This window comes from Nipponia nippon, unplaced genomic scaffold (assembly GCF_047370975.1).
Source record: "Nipponia nippon isolate SJK-2023a ecotype South Korea unplaced genomic scaffold, ASM4737097v1 scaffold_8, whole genome shotgun sequence".
NCBI classification, from domain to species: domain Eukaryota; kingdom Metazoa; phylum Chordata; class Aves; order Pelecaniformes; family Threskiornithidae; genus Nipponia; species Nipponia nippon.
In genome coordinates this window covers 51852178-51873771 of record NW_028262402.1, presented here as the reverse complement: position 1 = coordinate 51873771, position 21594 = coordinate 51852178, and the positions used below count along the sequence as shown (strand labels likewise).

At 43.8% G+C, this 21594-nt stretch overlaps 1 protein-coding gene across 4 annotated transcripts in view; it reads right to left on the bottom strand.

The window, feature by feature from the left end:
• The window catches only part of CMYA5 (cardiomyopathy associated 5), a 54550-nt gene that overhangs the window by 32152 nt on the left and 804 nt on the right, over positions 1-21594 (bottom strand). For all 4 annotated transcript variants that reach the window (XR_015700960.1, XR_015700961.1, XM_087741700.1 and 1 more), the window contains exon 2: positions 779-13100. Coding sequence is in view for 2 of the 4 variants with exons in the window: in XM_087741700.1 (XP_087597826.1) it covers positions 779-13100 (12322 nt within the window). In the remaining 2 variants the exon portion in view is untranslated. The remainder of the gene's footprint in view (positions 1-778; positions 13101-21594) is intronic.

The window sequence follows — 21594 nt, the reverse complement described above, 5'->3', positions numbered from 1 at the left end:
GGAAAAGTGAGACATCAAATGCGTACTGTCTTCACAAGCAGAACTGCAATTTAATGAAGAATAGCTTCCACAGAAACGAAAGCATTTTCACTAGTATTGATAGCAAAGGACTAGGCTACTGAAATGGAGGGCATTTTAATCTGTCCTCTAGACTGGTACAGCTTAGGGATAGCGGGAAGAAGTGGGACTTGCTAAACTCTTACCTGCACTACAGCTAAAACACTATTGGCACAGACGAACATGAACTGAACAGAAAATGAGGACGGAGTTTCAACAAAACTGTGTAGTGTAAACTGTGTAACTCGTCTAACATCTCCAAGCAACCAACACACATAACTGGGACAGGGAACACTTTATGATGATATTGGTCCCCACATATGGAGGTTTCTGTACTTTGTCAAGTGAAACGAGCTGTCGTTACTAAAATTTTCTTTTCATAGAAACAACACTCTTCCCATTTCTCCCCCTACACATGCAAACCAGAACAAACTTACACAGGTGAGCAAGCTAAAAGATGGAAAGTCTGGTAACAGCTACATATAAACAAGGTCATTCAATCTTATGATCAAATGAAAATATCAGCTTAGCAAGCCTAGAGAATACCTTAATAAGATACTCTCCCTTCAAGATCTCTAACAGGTGTTTAGGAATAGTTTTTATTTTATAGATACTGTGATTTAGCCTCTGGACTGCTCTCTGAAGCCTCTCCCCTGACAACACGGGAGGTTTGAAGAAATTAGCTTCAGTAGCTCCTTCCCTCACCCAAATTAATTCTTACCTTCATCTTGGTTGCAGCATCATCTAGTGTTGTGACTTCATGGTCTTTATGTTCTCCAAAAAGCTTGTCAATAGCAGATATTGGGCATTTGCAGTGGTAACAATATGTGTCTGCTTGCGCTTTCTTCAGTTCTTTTTGTGGGCTCTCAACTTGAGGAACATTTGTTGCTGATTTTTCAGGATACATCACCACAAAACCTGAATCTTCAAGCTCAACAGATGTTCTTTGCTCTGGCTCATTAACAAATTCATAACTACCACCAACATGCTCAAAAGAGTCCCTGTCTTCAAATACTAGCTCCTCCTGTGTGAATTGAGATGATATTTCATCTTGCAAAAGTTCTTCTTGCGTAATCACATCATAGTCCATTGACTCAGCAATATCTTCATAAACATCAGGGTGTTGCTCCTCTCTTTGCAAGTCTGGCTTCTCTGTTTGCTGAATGGCAGGGGCATGGGAAAGATTTTCCTGGGTATACTGATCATCTTCGCTGTCTTCAACAGGAGTCCGGACATATGGGACATATTTTTCCATTTCAGGAATTGTTGTCATTTCATGCTGTTCTTCCTGCTTATTACTAGCTTCTTGATATGCAGCTCCCTGATAATCCACTAGTTGACTATACAGCACTTGATGACTTGATGACTCTGGCAACTCCTCAGTTGTTTCTACAGGTACATTTTCTTCTTCTCTTTGCTCAGTGGTATCACGTCTTGCACCTGAAAGAATTCCTTTGCTTCCAAAAGGAATGGCATGTGTTGGTTTACAAATTGTTGCTTGAATGTCACTGTCAACTTGGACTTTCTCTCTCTCCACAACACCCCTTTCTGGCAGAACCTCGGTTCTGACATGTTGAACATCACCAGACCCTTGCTTGTGTTTGTCCTCTGAACTCTGAACTGAAATTCCTCCACTAAAGGACTCAGCCTCTGGTAACTGACCCTTTTGAGGTCCTATGGCCTTACTTGGAATTTCATCTTTAAGAATGTATTTTTCAAAATATATTCCTGTTCCGTCATCTGTGTCTGAATTTCTACTAGGGAAAGATGCATTAGAATTACCACTTTCTTCATCAGAAGGAGTCTCATCTTTTGTCTTTTCTCCTACTGCTTCTGCATAGAGGTCCTTGTATAAAAATGACAGAGCAGGTGGCTCCTCTAGAAGCTCTGGATTAACTGCAGCAACAGTGGTAGGGAACAACAGAGACCGTTCTAGCACTCCTTCTTCTGAATCAAAGAGTGGGGTCCCTGGTGACTTCTGTTCATCTTCTATATTTGTAGCCTTTTTACTGCTAATATCAATTGATTTCTGCAGAGGTAAGGGGTTTGGAGCATCTGCATAGGACTGCATTTTGCTTTCTCCTTTCACAGTACCATAAAAGACTTCATCCAGATCCTCAAGTAAGGGAAACTCCTCTTCCAAAGTATCTACCTCAGCGCTTTCTTTAAAAGATCTGGCTTCTTCCACAGGTTCATTAGGATCTTCTGTCACAGGTAACAATGAACTTGGTCTTTCAAAATGTGGCTTAAGTGGGGATTTGTCATCAATCAATGTATATTTTTCAAAATAATCCATATCAGCCATACCATTATTAGGATCCAACACTGTATTATTATTGTCTTCTGGTAACATGGGATTTTCTTGTTGTGGTTCTCCAGTTTCCTCAACATCATCATTTTTGACCAATTCTTTTAGTTGATGGCTTGCAGGCTTTCCTAACAATGAGCTTTCTGAAATTTCTGTGGTTGTTGCAGAAGCTAGGGCTCTATGATCATCATCAGCAAATTTTCTTTTAAATGAAGGATTTGTTTCCAAGTATTCTAGTTTATCTGGCATGTGTTTGCTTTCTTCTTGATCAATGGAAGAAATATGTGTAGGAGCATGAATATTGAGTATTTCATAACCTTCTGAAATGATATTAAATAGATCTTTTTGTTCAGTAGGCTCTGGAGCATGCTGACTGTCTTCTACAGTGCTTGCATGTTCCATTTCTTCCTCTTCTCCTCTCAGGTAATGCTCAGGCACTTCAGGCCCTTCGTCTACCTCCAGATGTTGCATTGCTTCCATTTTTGTAGGGTTTCCAATCCTAGTTTCACACTCTGGAACTTTTTCTGGACCTGGATTATCTCTTCCCAGAGATGGTAAATCATACCTTTGTGCTCTGTGACTAGTTTCTGAGGACACTCTGTGGGAAATTTCACTTGATACTGAATCAGAAGCTCTAAACATATCTCCTTTAGCACCATGAATTGTAAGTTCTGTGCAGCTTCCACCTGGGAATTGTTTTGATCCTAAATCAGAAGCTTCATTTGGAGAAAGTTGAATTCCTTGCCTGTCTGCTTCTGTAGCTCTGATTGGACTAATTGAGTGAGATTTAACCTCTTCCGCCAGCCAGCTAGCTAGCCCAAAAGATGGAATATCTGAATTCTGCTTTTCATCAGAACTAGAGCTAATGGACTTCACCTCCACTGAAGAAAGGCTGCCCCGTTCACCAGAATAATGCTGAGTTTTGTCCGTCACAGTTTCATAAACAAGATCTGATGAAACAGCTCCCATATGCTCTAAGGGTGTTTGCTTTTGGTCTGCAAAATATGGTTGCATTTCACATCTATCCTCTCCTTCAGTATAAATGTCTGAAACTATGCTAGGTTGCTTTCCAAGAATGCCTACTACATCGGGTAAAGATGACGGAATATTTTGTTTCTCCTCATCATCAGTGAAAACCACTGATACTGACTTTTCAGGTGATGTATGAAAACGTACAAATGAATCTGATGACAGTGCTTGCTGGTCTGCTACAGCAGTCACCTTTGACTCTGTGGTCACTGACCTTGGCACTGCCTGCACATCAGGTTGTATTTCTTGCTTATCCTGCTCAGTAGTGAATTTGGGGGGACTTCTTAGCTGCTCTGATGACGAATATTTTGTGTCCAACAAATGATCTTGAGATTCTTTCTTGTCTTGGTCTTGTGTGTGCGTCAGAGACATACTGTCCAACTGCACTGTCTTGAAGCTTGCTAATTTAGGTGAATAGAGCTGAATTTTTTGCAATTCTTTTTCATCATGTGGTGGAATCACATGTTTACACTCTGATTGTGCAGACTGGGGAATAAGTGGCTGCATGCTTTGCTCTTCTTGTTCAGCAAGGGACCATGTGGGAACCAAGTACTCAGAGGCTGGTTTTGAATAAGGTGGAATTTCTTGCTGACATGTTTCATCAGCTGAATAAAATGGAGCTGAAGGTTCAGACTCCAGTTTTGAAGACACAGTTAAATAATCTTGACTTTCTAGAGCTTCTGCTTTATCGGTAGAATATGATAAATTTAATCGTTCAGATTCTAATTGCATAGCTGTGTGGAAGTAATGTGGAGTCTGTTCTCTCTCTGTTTCAGGTAGAATTACATGTTCAGCCTCTGACTGTGCAGCCATAGGCAAAGGTAGATGAATTTTTGTATTCTCTGCTTCTTTTCTCGCAAAGAAGAAACCTGATGCAGGCTGAACAGTTTCTGTCTGCTCTGTTTTACAGTGGGTATAAGATAAATCTAAGTGCTTGGGGGATAGGCCTCCAGTTACATGTGAAGACTTTGGACTTCCTTCTGGTTTTGTTTCGGAGACAGAAAATGAAACACCCAAAGGTACAAACACTGTTTGTTCAGTAAGAGATGAATATGGTTGGTTCTCTGCTTCCTCAGTGGAAAAGGATAAATCTTGTTTAGTTTCCAACTGAGCAGTTAGAGATGAAGTAACCCCAGTGTCTCGCTCCTCTGAACGCCCTGCTCTCAGCAGGGCTGTTTCATGCTTTTCTGTTTTGTCTGTAAGTCTTAATAAATCTGATTGTTCAAAGTCTGGTTGCGCAGTTCCCTGCTCCTCAGTCCTGCCAAAGGTATATGATACAGAAGGTGTTTCTGGTTGTTCTGTTTCAACAACGGAGTACTGCAAATTAATGCACTGCAGTTCAGGTTGGGCCCCATCCCTTCGCTCCATTTCCCCCATGAAATGTGATGTCTCTGGATGCTCCAACTGGGCAGTCTGTGGTTGCTCTGCTTTGCCATAGGAGTACGATAAATCTGGTGGTTTCATTCCATGAGTCTCTGCTTTGCCAAGAGAGTATGACAAATCTGGATGTTTTGATTTTAATTGTTCCATTTGCAACTGCTCTGCTTTGCCTGTGGAATATGAAAAATCAGAAGGCACGAACCCTGCTTGTGGAGTTTCCTGTTTTTCTGTTTTGCCAGGTGAATGTGATAAACCTGGCTGCACAAAGTCTAACGGTGAAGCTGGTTTCTGCTTTTCTTCACCAAGGGAGTGCAAAAAGACAGGCTGTGCCATTCCCTTTTCCTCTAGTTTGCCAAAGGACTCCAAAAGCTCTGGCTGTTGCAGTACTTTTTGGGCAGGTTGAGAGTGCTCTGATTTGCCAGCTGGATAGGATAAATCCATTTCTTCCACCTCTGGTTGTTCAATTTCATGGTGCTCGTGTCGACCAACAGAATACGACAAATCTGGATAGTTTGATTTCTGATGCGTAGCTTCCTCTTCTGTTTCTCTAACAGCATAAGATAGCTGTGGATGTCGCAACTCTGGCAATACCGTTTCTTGTTCTCTTTTGTCAGAAGAATACAACAAACCTGTATGCTCCAGCTCACCTTGCACAGTTTGTATTTCATCTGTTTTACCAAGGGCATATGTTAAATCTTGTTGCCCTAAGTCCATTTGTGTTGCTTCTTGTGAGAGCGTTTTGCAAATGGAATGTGATAAATTGGGAAGTTCCCGCTCCGGATGTGACATTCCTTGTTGCTCTGTTTTTCCAGTGGGATGGGGTGTTACAGGATGCTCTGATTTCCATTGTGTAGCCAGTGGCTGCTCTACTTTGTCACTGGAATATGACAAATCTGGATGCTCACCCTCTGGTTGTGCTGTTCCTCGCCGTTCTGTTTTGCCAGTGAAATGCAGCGAGTCCTGATGTTCCGCTTCCACTTGAACAGTTTGTGGTTGCTCTGTCTTCCCATGGCAAGATGGTAAATCTGTTTTTCTTAACCCAAGTTGTGTCATTTCTTGTTGCTGTGTTTTATCAGTGGAATAGGATAAATCTGAATGCTCCAACTCTTGTTTTGCCATTTCTTGTTGCTCTTTTTTGCCAGAGGAATAGAAGCAGCCCCGGAATTCCCCTTCCAGTGGGGCCCTATTTGGTTGCTGTGCTGTGCCACAAGAACTTGACAACGTTGGCTCTTTCAATTTCAGTCGTACTGTTTCCTCTGGGTGTAATGTATAGGTTCCCCTCTCCTGTTTGATCTCTGGCTGTGCACTTTGTTTCTCTTCACCAACAGAAGAGGACAAATCAGGATGTGGTACTTTGCCCATGGCATCTGAGACATCTGGATGTTTGGACTCCAGTGGGGCAGCCCATGATGGCTTTGTTGCAACAACAGAATGCAACAAATCGTGTTCTTTCAGCTCTGGCTGTCTTGTTTTATGAGGTTCTGCTGTGCCAACAGAGAATGATAAATCTGCGTATTCTGATTTTGCTTGGGCATTTTGCAGTCCGTCTGTTTTCCCCATAGAGCACTGCAGCTCAGGGTGTTCTGCCTGCATCCCTGCACCTTCCCATTGCTCTTCTTTGCTGAGAGATGATGAAAAATCACCTGGCTGATCCTGCTTTGGTTGAATCTTTTCTTGTTTCTGTACTGTGCCAGTGGAATGCAATAAATCCGGATACTCCAAATCCACTTCAGCCATTTGAGGTTGCTGTGTTTCACCAATTGAGCATGATAAATCCATTAGTTCTGCCTCTGGTTGTATGATTTCATGGTGCTCTAATCTGCCAGCACATAAATCTGAAGAATGGTTTGTTTTCACATGTGCAGTTTCTTGTTCTGCCTCACTAACAGAATACGATAACTGTGAATGTCCCAATTCTGGCTGTGCTGTCTCTCCTTGTGAAGCTTTTCTGAAGGAACAAAGGAAGCCTGGCTGCTCCTCTTGAGCAGTTTGTGCTCGCTGTGTTTTGCCAGGCCAAGATGATAGATCTGGCCTTCCTAACCCCAGTTGTGTAGTTTCTTGTGTCTGCATTTTATCAATGGAATATGATAAGTCAGGATGCTTTGGCTCTGGTTTTGCCATTTCTCTTTGCTCCACTTTTCCACTATGAGATGATGCATCTGGAGCTCCGAGTTTCTCTTCTACAGCTTGTGGATGCTCTGCTCCGCTGACACGCTGTCCCTCATCAGGGTGTCCCAAGGCTGTGTGCTTCATCCCTCGCTGCCCCACTTTGTTGGTAGGGGATGCCAAGTCTGTGTGGCCCAGCCGGAGCTGGGCAGGTAGGAGTTGCTCTGTTTTGTCACAAATATACAACACATCTGGCTGTTTCAACCCCAGCTGGGTCATTTCTTGCGCTTTGTCGAGGGAGCATACTAGACCAGGTTGTTGGGGTTTCAGCTGTGCAGTCTGCAGTCCTCCTGCTTTGAAAATGGAATAAGGCAAGTCAGGATGTCCCTGCCCTGGTTCTGCCATTTCTTCTTCTTCTGCCATACCTGCATAATGGGCCAAATGTGGTATTTCCACTTCTGGCTGAACTGGTTTATGTTCTGCTTTTCCAAAGGGGTAAGTCAATCCTGTTTGCTCCGATTCTTGTCGTACTCTTCGTCGCACCTCTGTGTTGTCCAGAGGATGTATCACATCAGCATGTCCTGCTTCTGGTGGGGCCATTTCATCACCCGGCCTGTCAATGGAAAATGATAAATCTGGTTGTTCCAAGTCCTCCTGGGCATGTTTTAATTGCTCTGTTTTACCAGGAGAATGTGATAACTTTTCTTGCTCTAACCGCTGTTTTGTGGTTTGCTGCTGCTTCTCGCTGCCAGCAGAAATTTTGCTGTTTTTCTGATCCAACACTACTACTTCCTGTTGGTTTGTCTCATCAGTGCAATGTGGCAAATCAGGATGCTTCATTTTCCATGGTGCAATTTCCAGCTCATTTCCTTTGCCAAGGGAATATGTCAAATCTGGATGTTTTGACTGTATTTGTGCACTTGCTGGAGAAGCTCTTTTTCTGGCCATTTTAGGCAATTCTTGGTATTTAGATTCAAACTCTTGAGTTGCTTGTTCTTTGGCTTTACTAAAGGAAAATGATAAATCTGGATATTTTGAATCCAATTCTGAAGTTTCTTGCTGGTTTTTTTGGCTATCAGAACATGTCAAATTTGAATATTTAGATTCCACTTCCATACTTTCATCTTGTGCTGCTTTACCCAGGGTTCCTGGTGGATCCAAATGTTCTGTTTGTCCTTGTCTTTCTCCTATGGAGTCTGAGAGCTCTGGATGTCCTGACTCCTGCTCTACGGTGTCACCTGGTTTTGCTTCACCACTGTTGCATGAAAAACCTGGCTGTTCCATCACCAGTGGTGCAGTTTCTTGTTGCTTCAAATGAAATGGTAAAGTTGGATGTTTCAACTTTTTTTGTTGTTCAGCTTCATGAAAGGAATATGACAAATCTGGATATTCTGAACTCACTTCCACTTCCAGCGGAGCTTCTGTTCCACTGGAAGATTGCAAAAACATTTGCTTCAGCTCTGGATGTACTATTTCTTTTTGCTCTGTTTTGCCAGTAAAACTTGAAAAAAATGGTTGCTCTGATTTGTGTTGTGTCATTTCCTCCTGCATTTCTGTACTTACATAGAATGTCTGTTCTGGATATGCTGGCTCTGTTTGCATTTCTTCTTGCATTTGTTCACTGAGAGAATATGGCAAAGACAGATGCTCTAACTCTGTTTGACCTGTTTCTTGCTCTGCCAGATTAATTTGGTCTATGACCTGTGGCTCTTCTTTTCCCAAGGTTTCTGACAAATCTGAATACTCCATTTCCATTTGCATAGCTTTTTGTTGGGATGTTTCCTGCTGTTCTAGTTCTCTCTGTACTATATCTTGTTGTTCCATTCTGCCAAAGGAATACGATACACCTGGCTGGGCCACATCCAGTAGTGTGGTTTCCTGTTCCTGACTACCAGCAGTGGAACAGGAGGGAAGTGACTGCTCCTGCTTCAATTGGGCCATTTCCCAGGTCTTTTCTCTGTCAGTCAAATGTGAGGAGCCCAAAGATCCGGACTCCACTCCTTGCATTACTTCTCCAGTGGTAAATGAGAAATCTCTATTTTCTGAAGCTAGTTGTACATTTTCATGTTGCTCTGTTTCACTAATGAAACATGATGGCTCTGGACCTTCTAAGTCTTTTTGTACAGCTTCTTGTGTTGTTTCTCCATGGGAATATGGCAAATCTACTTGCTCCAACTTCAGTTGCAATATTTCCTGTTGTTCTGTTTTGCCAGTGGAATATATAATCTCTGGCTGTTCTGTCCTCATCTGTGAGGTTTTATGTTGCTGTTCTTTTCCAGCAGAATATGACAAAACTGGATGCTCTGACTGCAGTTGAGTAGTTTCTCCTTGCACTCCCTTGGCACGAGAATAAAGCTTACCTCCAGGTTGTGAATCCTGCTGTACAGGCTGTGGCTGTTCTCCTTTGTCACCAAAATAGGACATAAGAGATTTGTCCACATCTACTTGTGCCAATTCTTGCTGCTTTGTTTTATTCATGGGATATGGTAAATCTGAATGTGCTGCTTCCAGATACCCAGTTTGCTGCATCTCAGTTCTTCTGGTGCAATCAGACATATCTGGATGTACCAACTGGAGTTCTGTAGTGTTTTCCGTCTCTGCTTCTTCCAGCAAACATGAGAAATCTGAAGGTACCAGTGCAAGATGTGCTGTTTCTTCTTGCTCTGCTTCTTCAGGGGAGTAAGACTCTGGCTGTTCCAGTTCAAAAGGAAAAGATTTTTGTTTTTCTGTTTCTTTTGTGGAAAATAAAAACTCCCTATGTTCCATTTCCAGCTGTGCACTTTCTGATTCCTCTGTTTCTTCCCTCGAAAAAGAAAAGTCTGGATGCTGCATCTCCAGCTGTGCGTTGTCCGATTCCACCATTTCTTCTCTGGAGTATGAGAAATCTGGGTGCTCTCTCTCCAGCTGGGCACTCTTTGATTCCTCTGTTTCTTCCCTCGAAAAAGAAAAGTCTGGATGCTGCATCTCCAGCTGTGCACCATCCGATTCCACCATTTCTTCTCTGGAGTATGAGAAATCTGGGTGCTCTCTCTCCAGCTGTGCGTTGTCCGATTCCACCATTTCTTCTCTGGAGTATGAGAAATCTGGGTGCTCTCTCTCCAGCTGGGCACTCTTTGATTCCTCTGTTTCTTCCCTTGAAAAAGAAAAGTCTGGATGCTGCATCTCCAGCTGTGCACCATCCGATTCCATCATTTCTTCTCTGGAGTATGAGAAATCTGGGTGCTCTCTCTCCAGCTGTGCGTTGTCCGATTCCACCATTTCTTCTCTGGAGTATGAGAAATCTGGGTGCTCTGTCTCCAGCTGGGCACTCTTTGATTCCTCTGTTTCTTCCCTTGAAAAAGAAAAGTCTGGATGCTGCATCTCCAGCTGTGCACCATCCGATTCCACCATTTCTTCTCTGGAGTATGAGAAATCTGGGTGCTCTGTCTCCAGCTGTGCGTTGTCCGATTCCACCATTTCTTCTCTGGAGTATGAGAAATCTGGGTGCTCTCTCTCCAGCTGGGCACTCTTTGATTCCTCTGTTTCTTCCCTCGAAAAAGAAAAGTCTGGATGCTGCATCTCCAGCTGTGCACCATCCGATTCCACCATTTCTTCTCTGGAGTATGAGAAATCTGGGTGCTCTCTCTCCAGCTGTGCGTTGTCCGATTCCACCATTTCTTCTCTGGAGTATGAGAAATCTGGGTGCTCTCTCTCCAGCTGGGCACTCTTTGATTCCTCTGTTTCTTCCCTTGAAAAAGAAAAGTCTGGATGCTGCATCTCCAGCTGTGCGTTGTCCGATTCCACCATTTCTTCTCTGGAGTATGAGAAATCTGGGTGCTCTCTCTCCAGCTGGGCACTCTTTGATTCCTCTGTTTCTTCCCTCGAAAAAGAAAAGTCTGGATGCTGCATCTCCAGCTGTGCACCATCCGATTCCACCATTTCTTCTCTGGAGTATGAGAAATCTGGGTGCTCTCTCTCCAGCTGGGCACTCTTTGATTTCTCTGTTTCTTCCCTCGACAAATAAAAGTCTGGGTGCTGCATCTCCAGCTGTGCACTCTCAAATTCTTCTGTTTCTTCTCTGGAATATGAAAAATCTGGATGTTCTGTCTGCAGTTGGGCACTCTCCAATTCTTCCATTTCTTCCCTGGAAAAAAGCAATTCTGGATATTCTGTCTCCAGTTTTGCACTCTTCGATTCCTCCATTTCTTCCCTGGAAAAAGAGAAGTCTGGATGCTCCATCTCCAGCTGTGCATGCTCCAATTCCTGTGTGTCTTCCTTGGAAAAAGAGAAGTCCAGTTGCTCTGTCTCCGTCTGTGTTCCATCTGATTCCCCAATTTCTTTGTTGGAATATGACAAATCTGGATGGTCCATCTCCCTTTGTGCATATTCTACTTGTTTCTTTTTTTCAACAGAAAAATCAGGGTGATCCAAATCGACTCCTTTATTTACAGCTGAAGTTTTCTGAGTTTCTTGTGTTTCTGTGTGAACAGGATATGAAATGCCAAAATATTTAGAATCTCTCTTTTCAGGAATAGGTAAATTTAGTTTAACTCCTTGCTCCTTGGATTCTGCATGCTTCTTTAAGTGAATATTTTGGGTTTCTGGTGGTGGGGTCTTTTGACTCTCTTTTTTTTTAGCAGAGTACAATAGACCTGAATGCTCAGTTTCTGACCATGCAGTTGTTGATGAATGACACTCAATTTCTTGCTTCTCTGTTTCATCTACAGAATGTGGTAATAGTACATGTTCAGACTCAGATTGTGCAGTTTCTGATGACTGAGGAATAATATCCTCCTGTCTTGTTTCAGATAGAGTGGAATATTTGGATTTAGCTGAGGGAGCACTAGGTAAGTAAGACTGAACTGCTGACTTCTGTACTTCCCTCTCAGGATGTTCTGACACAGATGCTGTAGGTAAAATAGGTTGGGTACTTTCTCTACCTACTTCATTAACAAAATCTGCTGAAACAGACTGTGGGGCAGAATTGGGCTGAATTTCCTGCTCTGTCAGTTCATCCAGAAGATCTGATGCTGTCAGCAGGGTTTGGTCTGGTTTCTTGTTTGCAGTTTCAGCTGAAGGAAGCAGCACTTGTTTCTCTGGTTTAGCATCAGACTGTAATGAAATGGAGGTTGATTGCTCTGTTATTGATGTTTTGGCTGCAGGTGAATAACTTTGCTGCTTCTTGGCTTCTTCAGGAGGGCAGGACTTCAGTGACTGTCCTGATACCTGATTTGGAATCTCTGAAAGAGATTGTCTCTCTTTTCGTTCTTCATGTTGAAGAGCTGTTTCTGCACCAAAGCTTGAAAATCTGCTTGTCTTATCTTTCATTTTAATGGGTTTAATATTTTCAGATGAAATATCATCTTTATTAGCAAGCTGTTTTTCAAGAGGTGTTGTTGGTGAAGAACAGCTTTGATTTGCATGTGCTGTGGGTTGCTGTCTTTGCTCCCTTCTTCTCTCTGGTGGTGTTTCAAGTTTTCTACTTCTTGTTCTCTGGCAAGATTTTTGATGTTTTGCTTCTAAAAGTGAACTGAACTTCTGCAGTCTTTCTTTTACTGATGTTTCAAGGAACTGTTCAGAATCTCCCGAGACTGAGTTACTTCTCTGGATTCTGGTTTTCTCCAGTGTTTCAGGGGCTGGCTCAGTCCCTCCAAAAATTGAGTTGAACAGCTGGATTCTAGCTTGTACTGGTCCTCCAAGGATCGGCCCTACTTTTCTCAGTCTGTTTTCTCTAAATATTGATCTTATCGGAGCACGTTTTACTGGCTCTTCTGTGATGTTCTCTAGATCTTCTTTGTCGTCCAACATTTCCTCATCTGTGTCTTGTCCTTCCACCTGTTCAACATTCAACACAGAGCCCTGCAGATCTCCTAGAACAGTTCTTGGTTCTTGCCTCTGCATTCCAGAAGAGTCACGTTTCTTATTGCCCTGGCCTCCCTTCAGGTTTGTAGCCATTGGCAGCCTATTTGAAGATTTACGCTTCCTTTTCCGAATAATCTTACCTTCATCCATAATAAAGATAACTTTTCCTGGAGGAGAACCTACTGGTGAACTTTCCATACTGTAAAGATCAGATGTTGTACTAGTTTCTGAGGCCCAGGGAGTAGAAGATCTACTCGAGCTAGTTTCCCAGGTTATCCCACTGTCTTCACTTTGAACTGTTACCATAGAAAAGGAAGGGTTAGTCATGATGTACTGCAGCTTGGGTTTCACATCTTCACTTTGGATAAGATCTTTTAAACTAAAAAAAGAAAGAACAAAGGGGAAAAAAAGCCATAAAATCACACAACAAATTAAATTATTGCAAATCTAAATTTTTGCATTAAAGCAAAAATACTTCTCCAAGTTGTAAAAATACTGCATGTGCATAAATTTTGAGAGAGAAGCATAAGCAAAGTTATATTTCATCTGACAAATGTATTTTAGATAAATTTTTGTAAAGCTGCATGTTGCAAGGTTAGTTCAATGAAGGGGAGGTGTTTACATACTCTTGACAATGCAGGAAAAACAGTCTTTGATCTGACCTTGCTTTGCCAGTGTGAGATTTAGCTGATTCTGGGGCTATTCTCCAATGCCTGGTTATCTCATGGTATAATTTAAACCTTGCATTAAACACTTATAAGATACTGTCTGTGTTTTAATAGCACCCACGCTTGCTTTGCCTGAGTGTAAATGATTATACAGTGCTCAAAGGAGTAGAGAATCTATTTGCTAGTTTGTTACCATCTTCATGTTTCACCCTCTAAGCACTCTACATATTTAACACAGTAATTTAGAATACATTCAACAATAAAAATATACTGTCAAATAAAATAACAATGTTTTATAAAGGTAACTTTAAACCTTATGATATGCTATCAGTACATTATCATATGCTGCAATTAAATCTCTCTCAGTTAAAAAAAAAAGGCCAGAGAAATGTTTTCTAGGAAGCTTTAGGAAAAAAAACAGTCTTAGAAATAAGAGTGTAAAGAATAGCAAAAGCAATTAAAGACTTAATATTATTTTTATAAAAAAAGTATTTTTAGGGTTATAATAGTTATTTCAAAAAAAGCATAGAAAAGATAATCATAACACTCAACCCTAATATTTCTTGAGTAGACAGTAGTTCATTTAGGGAAATTGTGTTAGTAGCTGATGGAGAGAAAGGCAGAGTATCTGCTGGCAAAGGCAGAGGCTTCAGTAAAGCAGAAGAACTGGTGAAGTCTCTGTCACTCCCATGGAAGGATGCAAACCTATGGCCACACAAGGTCCTACTTCCACTGAGCAGAGGGAAGGGTCACTTTCCAGGTGATTAAGATAAAGCAATTCTTCAGGAAGAGTGAAGAAATCTGGCTCCTGACCATGTGATGGGAGAAACAGAACCCATCTGACCGACTGCCACAGGCTGTGACTCAGCACTGCGTGGGTGCCAGAGAAGCCTGGAGGCTTCAGAGGTGGGGGGACACCCCTGAGAAGCAGTCAGCATCGCTGCGGGGCATGCCGAGTGCCTGACAGAAGGCAGAGGTCTTTGAAGGAGGAGAAGAGGAAATCCTGAGGAGGGCCATAATCGCTCCATCAAGCAAATTCTCCAAACTGTAAGGTTTCTATAAAGGGCCCTCAGCAAAACTGCTCAGTACCTATCAGAAACAAAAAGGTAATCCTGATACTAACAGTGCTGACCTTGTCTTTCCATGAATTCGCTCTCCAGAGCACAGACAAGAAGGGCTGCCCTGGGCTGGCCCATGCTGAGGTCCATGCAGACTGATGCACAGACCATCTCATCTCTGGTGTCCTTGGTGCTAACTGAAGACCGAAGTCACCCTGTGGGACCATGATCTGACCAGGAGGCGGTGGAACAGCACAGTATCAAAGTCCAGTGATGGCACTTAAAGCCAGTTGTAGTGACTGGGCTGGCCTGGGGACTGTGACTAACAGGACAGCTTGGACTGGAGCCCACAAGTCAAAGTGAGTCTGACAGTGCAGTACAAAATAATCACATCTTAGCCAAAAAAAGCCCCCAAACCAGCCCTCAAACAAATACAAACCCTCAGCATGTACAGCTGATTATCTGCCTTGGTGTAGTACTCTCTAGCAAGGCTAGCTCCATAAGGTAAGGTTTACAGTTTCGAGGAAAAGGCAAAGCAAATAAATCTATACCAACTTTGCTGCTAGCTTTTCCTTTGCCAGTTTCATTGCTTGGCATTAGGTTGACTTGAGCATAGCAAAATAAAATAAAATAAAATAGTAAAATAAAATAAAATAAAATAAAATAAAATAAAATAAAAAAATAAAATACATCAATAGCAATAGTGCTAAGGAAGCTTTCAGGGCTTATTCAAGTCCACAATAACAGATGCCTAATCATTTTTTTAGGTTTTTCAAGTTCTAAATAACCCTCATATAGTTTTTAACCTATTTTTCTGCACTACCTGGTGTTATTAAATAAAACCCCATGCAGAACAGAGCAGCACTCCTACTTCAGCTGATATTAGTGAATAAGAATGGGCTGCCCTAGCCCTGCTTAGGCTAAAAGCTTGAATTATTCACATCATATTGTCTCATTTCCAAGGTTGCAGTCACAGTCCATATACCTCTACAGGGCAATGAGGTGGTGCTTTATATTTTTAAGATGAGAATGAAAGACATGTAATTCAAGCATTGTCTCCCAATGTACTTCTACATGCTGCCCTAGTTTTATACACAATTTGCACGCTGCACAGTAGTAGCTGAAAGACCACTCTCTAGTCAGAGGAAGTGTCTGCCATTGCAAAATGTTGTTGTACTGGGTTTACGTGGCAAAGTTTTGGTAGCAGCGGGGCTGCAGTGGTGGCTTCTGTGAGAAGCTGCAAGAAGTTTCCCCCATGTCCGACAGAGCCAGTTCCAGCCAGCTCCAGGACGGACCCGCTGCTGGTCAAGGCCGAGCCCATCAGCGATGGTGGTAGCACCTCTGTGATAATGTATTTAAGAAGAGGGGAATAAAAACCCTGCACAACAGCAAATGCAGCTGAAGAGAGGAGTGAGAATATGTGAGAGAAACAGCCCTGCAGACACCAAGGTCAGTGAAGGAGGGGAGGAGGTGCTCCAGGTGCTGGAGCAGAGATTCCCCTGCAGCCCGTGGTGAAGATCATGGCAAGGCAGGCTGTGCCCCTGCAGCCCATGGAGGTTAACAGTGGAGCAGATCTCCACCTGCAGCCCCTGGAGGACCCCACGCTGGAGGAGGTGGATGCCCGAAGAAGGCTGTGACCCTGTGGGAAGCCCACGCTGGAGCAGGCTCCTGGCAGGAGAGAGGAGCCCAGGCTGGAGCAGGTTTGCTGGCAGGACTTGTGACCCCGTGGGGGACCCACGCTGGAGCAGTTGTTCCTGAAGGACTGCACCCTGTTGAAAGGACTCATGCTGGAGCAGTTCATAAAGAACTGCAGCCCGTGGGAAGGATTCACATTGGAGCAGTTCGTGGAGGACTGTCTCCCGTGGGAGGAACCCCACGCTGAAGCAAGGGAAGAATGTGAGGAGTCCTCCCCCTGGCGAGGAAGGAGCGGCAGAAACAACATGTGATGAACTGACTGCAACCCCCATTCCCTGTCCCCCTGTGCCGCTGGGGGGACGAGGTAGAGAAAATTGGGAGTAAAGTTAAGCCTGGGAAGAAGGGAGGGGTGGGGGGAAGGTGTTTTAAGATTTGGTTTTATTTCTCATTATCCTACTCTGATTTGATTGGTAATAAATTAAACTAACTTCCCCAAGTCAAGTCTGTTTTGCCTGTGACGGTAATTGGTGAGTGATCTCCCTGTCCTTATCTCGACCCACAAGCCTTTCTTTATATTTTCTCTCCCCTGTCCAGCTGAGGAGGGGAGTGATAGAGCGGCTTTGGTGGGAACCTGGCGTCCAGCCGGGGTGAACCCACCACAGACGTTCACAAGGTTTCAGCTCCTTAAATGCAGATGTGAAGCCACTGACATCCAGGGAGGAAAGCCAGTGCTGCCTTTTTCCCATGTAGACATTTCACACCCAATCCCGTCAGCACACGTGCTGTCAGTCTGTTATTTCCACGCTAGGACATTGACTCAAACCTTTTGTAATTCTTGAAGACACTGACAACTGGTTTTGTGCTTCCTGTCATAATATCTCAAAATCAGATTTTTCTTATTGGCTCTTCCTGCTTCTCACTATGACTCCCATGCTCTGTCTGCTGGGATTTCAGGTTTGTAGTCCAGTCCAGCAGGCTGGTCATACGTTGACATATGTATCATACCAGGGAAGAGTTTTCACCTCCCCAGCTGCCGGGGCAGTCGTGTTCAGACACGCTGAGTGAGGTCTGTGCATCTGTGCTACACCACCACTGTTGCAGAGAAGTATAGCCAGCCCATCAGCTTTCTAAAATCCTCCAGAGCCTCCCTTTATCTGCTTCACATCAGACCTTGTCACCCTGGTATCATCAAAACTTGTTGCTGTTTGCTGCATAACACTTCGCAAGCTGAAAACAACCCGGATAAAATGACCGAGATGTCCGGCTGTGGCAATGGCCTGCACTGACAAGACCTCTTATCCCCTGAAGGCTCCTGCTTGAACCCTGCAGGCACAGTGCAGTGGAGATGGAAACTGGTACTGGCCAGCTTCCCTTCCCAGTTGAAGGAAATATTTTATTTTTCTATGTGGTTTTGTTCTGTACCTTCCTGTAGTTTCTGCCTTTACCATGGTGCCCCTTTCCCCTGCAGCAATCCGTATGCCCAGCAAGGTCTCTGCCTATTGCTCTGCATTCCCTAGGGCTATAGCTCATCCATCTCCTTCTTCAGGGTAAGAGAATTAGGAGCTACAGAAAGTCACTGTTTTAAACGCAGCCTTTCACTTGTTAACCTACTGTTAACTTCCTTCAGTGTTAATGATGCCCCTTCTGGCAACACCATGGCTCATGTATCTGTCCAAATTCAAACAAACAATTATCTAAAAACAGTAAGTGCTGCTTGCACTGCTACTTTTATTAAGAGTAGCTCGGAGCCAGGAGCTGGGCCAGTCTCAGACATTTCATTCCACCCTTGATGCTTGCAAATGCCTGGGAAGTGACACAACCCACTGCAGTGCTGGTCTCTTTTCCAGACATGAGGTCATGGCATGGCCCGGTGGCATTGCCAGTCGCAGCTTCATGTGCTGCTTGAGAAACCGCAGCACCTCTGTGCCCCAGAGGTCTGCCTTGCTCCTGCGTTCTGGATTCTCCGCTGTACAGGCCATGGAGGGACCACGGGTATCAAACAAACACTTCAGTCTGGGTGGGAGACTTCCTTTACACAGTGATTTAATCCTTTTGTTGAGACCTAACAGGGAACTTCTCAAAGTTTGAGTATTACTTTAGATCCAAACTGCAATGTAGACCTTTATCTAGGACTCAGTTAATATCATCTAAAAGGCTGAAGAGAAACAAAACACGGAGCGAAGTGTATTTCCCAGTTGCAGCCGCCAGCAGGTGGTGGGATGTGGGGTGGGTTGGCCAGCTGCACCTCTCCCCGCTGCAATGCCCCCACCTCGACGCTTCGCCCTGTTCAGCTGCTGCCGGTGCCCCGCCGCTCGAGCCTCTGCCCCACCGCGCGGGGTGCTGGAAAGCCTCCACTGCCCACCGCTCTCGCCAGGCAGTGGACAAACGTCCCTGCCAGCTGCTTCCACCCAGGCCCCAGGCAGGCGCTGCCTCATCTAGGAAACTAAAATCACACACCCTTTCCTCGTCTTTGCTTTGGAGAGAGTATGGCAAACTTTTCCTTGGGAAGACAAATCCCCAGCCCTCTCCATCATTCCACCATTTGCCACTTCCACCATTTGCCATCATTCCACTCCTTTGCTCTCCTGGATGCGGCAGCATCTCCCACGTGGTGGGCAGCCCCCTTCTCCGCTATGCTTCCCCTTTCAGCCTTTTCACCACCCATCCTAAGTTAGACTTGGCTCCAAAGCTTCCACTCCTCTGATCTTCTTGTGGAAGGACTGCTTCATTTGAAAAAAAAAAAAAAAAAAAATAAATTTTTCCAGAACTCCAGGACTTTCTCCCCATTTACTCGTCTGAGGTTATCACTAAATTAAAAGATAACATCAGCCCCATAGCCATTCCAGGTAACACAGCTACCGGGAAACAAATATAAACTGGCTGCAGAGCCATTTTTATGTAAGCCCTGCACACAGACACATCCAGAGACCTTCCCACTGCAAAAAGAGATCAGCTGGGAATGGTCCAAGAGACAGAACCATGTCAGAGCAGCTCACCCATCACGTAGTTGTTAGATATTCCAGTGGGTACACAAACCAGTTAACCAGTAAACTATCTTCTTATAGCTAGATAAGCTATAATATAAACTATGATAAAACAGTGAGCTTTAACCTCACTGTTATCAATACAAAAATTAAAACCTAGTAACTTCATACTCACGTTTGCCTTAAAACACATAATACATGCTTTCAAGATATTTTCCTCATTTAGGTGATTAATTCTACATGGAGCTACAAACAAAAGACATCTGCCACGATTTGTCTATCTCAGATAGTAAAATACCTGAAGGCAAGAAAATATTGCATGAATCCTCTTAAGATCAGTGGGTTATTTATGCTAACAAGGACATGATGCCTTATCCCATCTTTATAGTAGGTTCTGATGCCATGTGTTAGTCTCATTACTTGCATAAAAACCTGTGTTAGGAAACCAAATTATTTAAAGATTACACGAAAAAGGGTAATAAAGATGTGAAACCTGAACTTTTCTCCATTCTACATGCATGCATCATAATTTTGGGGCAAGTCATAAGCTCTGCTGCAGCTTTTAGTATTTTACTCCCTGCTGCTGCTGCAGAGGAACTGGTGTGGAAGCAGAGTGCGTTGGTCGGGGGTCAGGGGTTAGTGTCCTGGGGAACACCAGGGCTCCTCTGCTTCTGTCACATGGGCACTTACTGACCTTGGGCCAGATGTCTTGCTGCATAACTCTCTTATAAAATAGGAATGAGGGTATTTAGCATGCTTGAAAGGTGGAAATAGGAGCTAATGGGGAATTTCCCGCTGACTGCAACGTTGCACAACCAGGTGCTGTTCAACTGCATGCAGAGGAGGAAGACAAAAGCAGCAGAGAGCTCGGAGTTGTTAAAAATAAATCAATGATGGCAGGGTCCAGGACAGGCTGTCTTCAGCCAAGTTTGCATATTGGTTACATCTCCTCTAAGCTACATTCTCAAAGCACGCACACACAAAAAATCTGTTCTGCAAGAAAGGCTTGAAAACGTGTTTGTCAGCAAATAATTAGCTTACAGCCTGAGTAAGTATGTCTCAGGGGCTTGGCCCGGCTGTTCTTGCTTAGCCAGCACCTCCCAGGAGCTCTGCCCAGGCACTCAGCACAGGAGAAGGCCATAAGCTCAACAACCACACTGACATTTGCTACAACAAAACTTAAGCAGTTAAAGAATCAGTTTTATTTAACTTTATTAAGCTACTGCTGAGTGCTTAGTGCAGTTACCGTATCTGTGCCAAACCCCAAATTTAACATCTCCTTTAGCCTAATTAAACTAATCAAATGGATTTAAATATACTCAGTCACCACTGAGCACAGCTGTTAAAAACCTCTCTTGTAGACTCTGACCTCTCTTATTAGTAAGACAGTTAAGGATAGAGATGAACTCTGCAATTCTTAATATAACCGAGAGCTAACGGGAACAGTTGCTGTGATTTAATTAAGCGGTGAGATGCAACGCCTGCGTTTACATCGCAGAGGCTGCCAGCCAGAAGCAAGACCCCGTTGCAGGGAGCTGCTAACAGGCACGCATGGAGAAGCCATCATCCCAGCGCCAGCAGTAAATAACTGCAAGGCTACATAGATTTCCCTCCCTTTGAGGGAGAAGTTTGCCATTCCCACTTATCTTTTACAATTTGAGTTTTATTATTAGCCATTTATTTGCAGATTGCATTAAAAAATACCCAGTCTGTTGTGTTTTAGCTGGCTGCAGCAAGGAGCCCCACTCCACTGACTTCAGCTGGTTTCCTCGTTTCTTTTTCTGCGTTTATCAGCATGTAACCCCTCTCTCTGCCTGTACAGGACTGAAGAGTCAGCATGTCCCTCGGGAGACAAGCGGCATTACACACTGGGGGTGTCCCCCCACTTCTTTGGAAAATCAGCTCTCTATTCCCTCTGCAAGGTTTTCCTATAGTTCTGGGCTACATTTCCCTGTTTGACTTTCATTCCTGTAGCACTCACGGTGGGTTAGGCTGAACAGAGCCTCCCTGCCTCTCTTCTGCCGTCTTTTTCTCTCCCAGTGACCATCAGCAATATTAGAAAGCGCTTTGAACTGTGATACACCTGGAGTGGTTTGTCAATGCAGGATGACTCCACAGCACTGAGATTTTAGGAACTGTATGACCCAAATTTGTTAAAAAACTGGTTTCTGGAAATACCTTAAAACTGTCAACGTTAATGTCTTTGGTTCTTCCTACAGTATCTACCCAAAACTGACAGGTTTTACTCAAGACAAGGAAGAAATCTTGTGACCCGATACGCGCTGGGGGACTCTCAGGCCTCACAGTCTCTTTTTGAAACCACCAGCGCTGGCACGGCCGGAGGAGTCCGTCTGCAAAGGGGTTCGGGTTGCAGACACCTCTGCATCCTGCGCAGGACCAGGGCCATGTGCTGGGCACCGGGCCACTGTCTGGCTCATTATTTTCCTGATGGTAGGAGCGCAATATTAGGACAACAAACTGTTTCTGTGTAAGAGTTATTAAGAAAAGAAATAAATAAATAAAAAAAT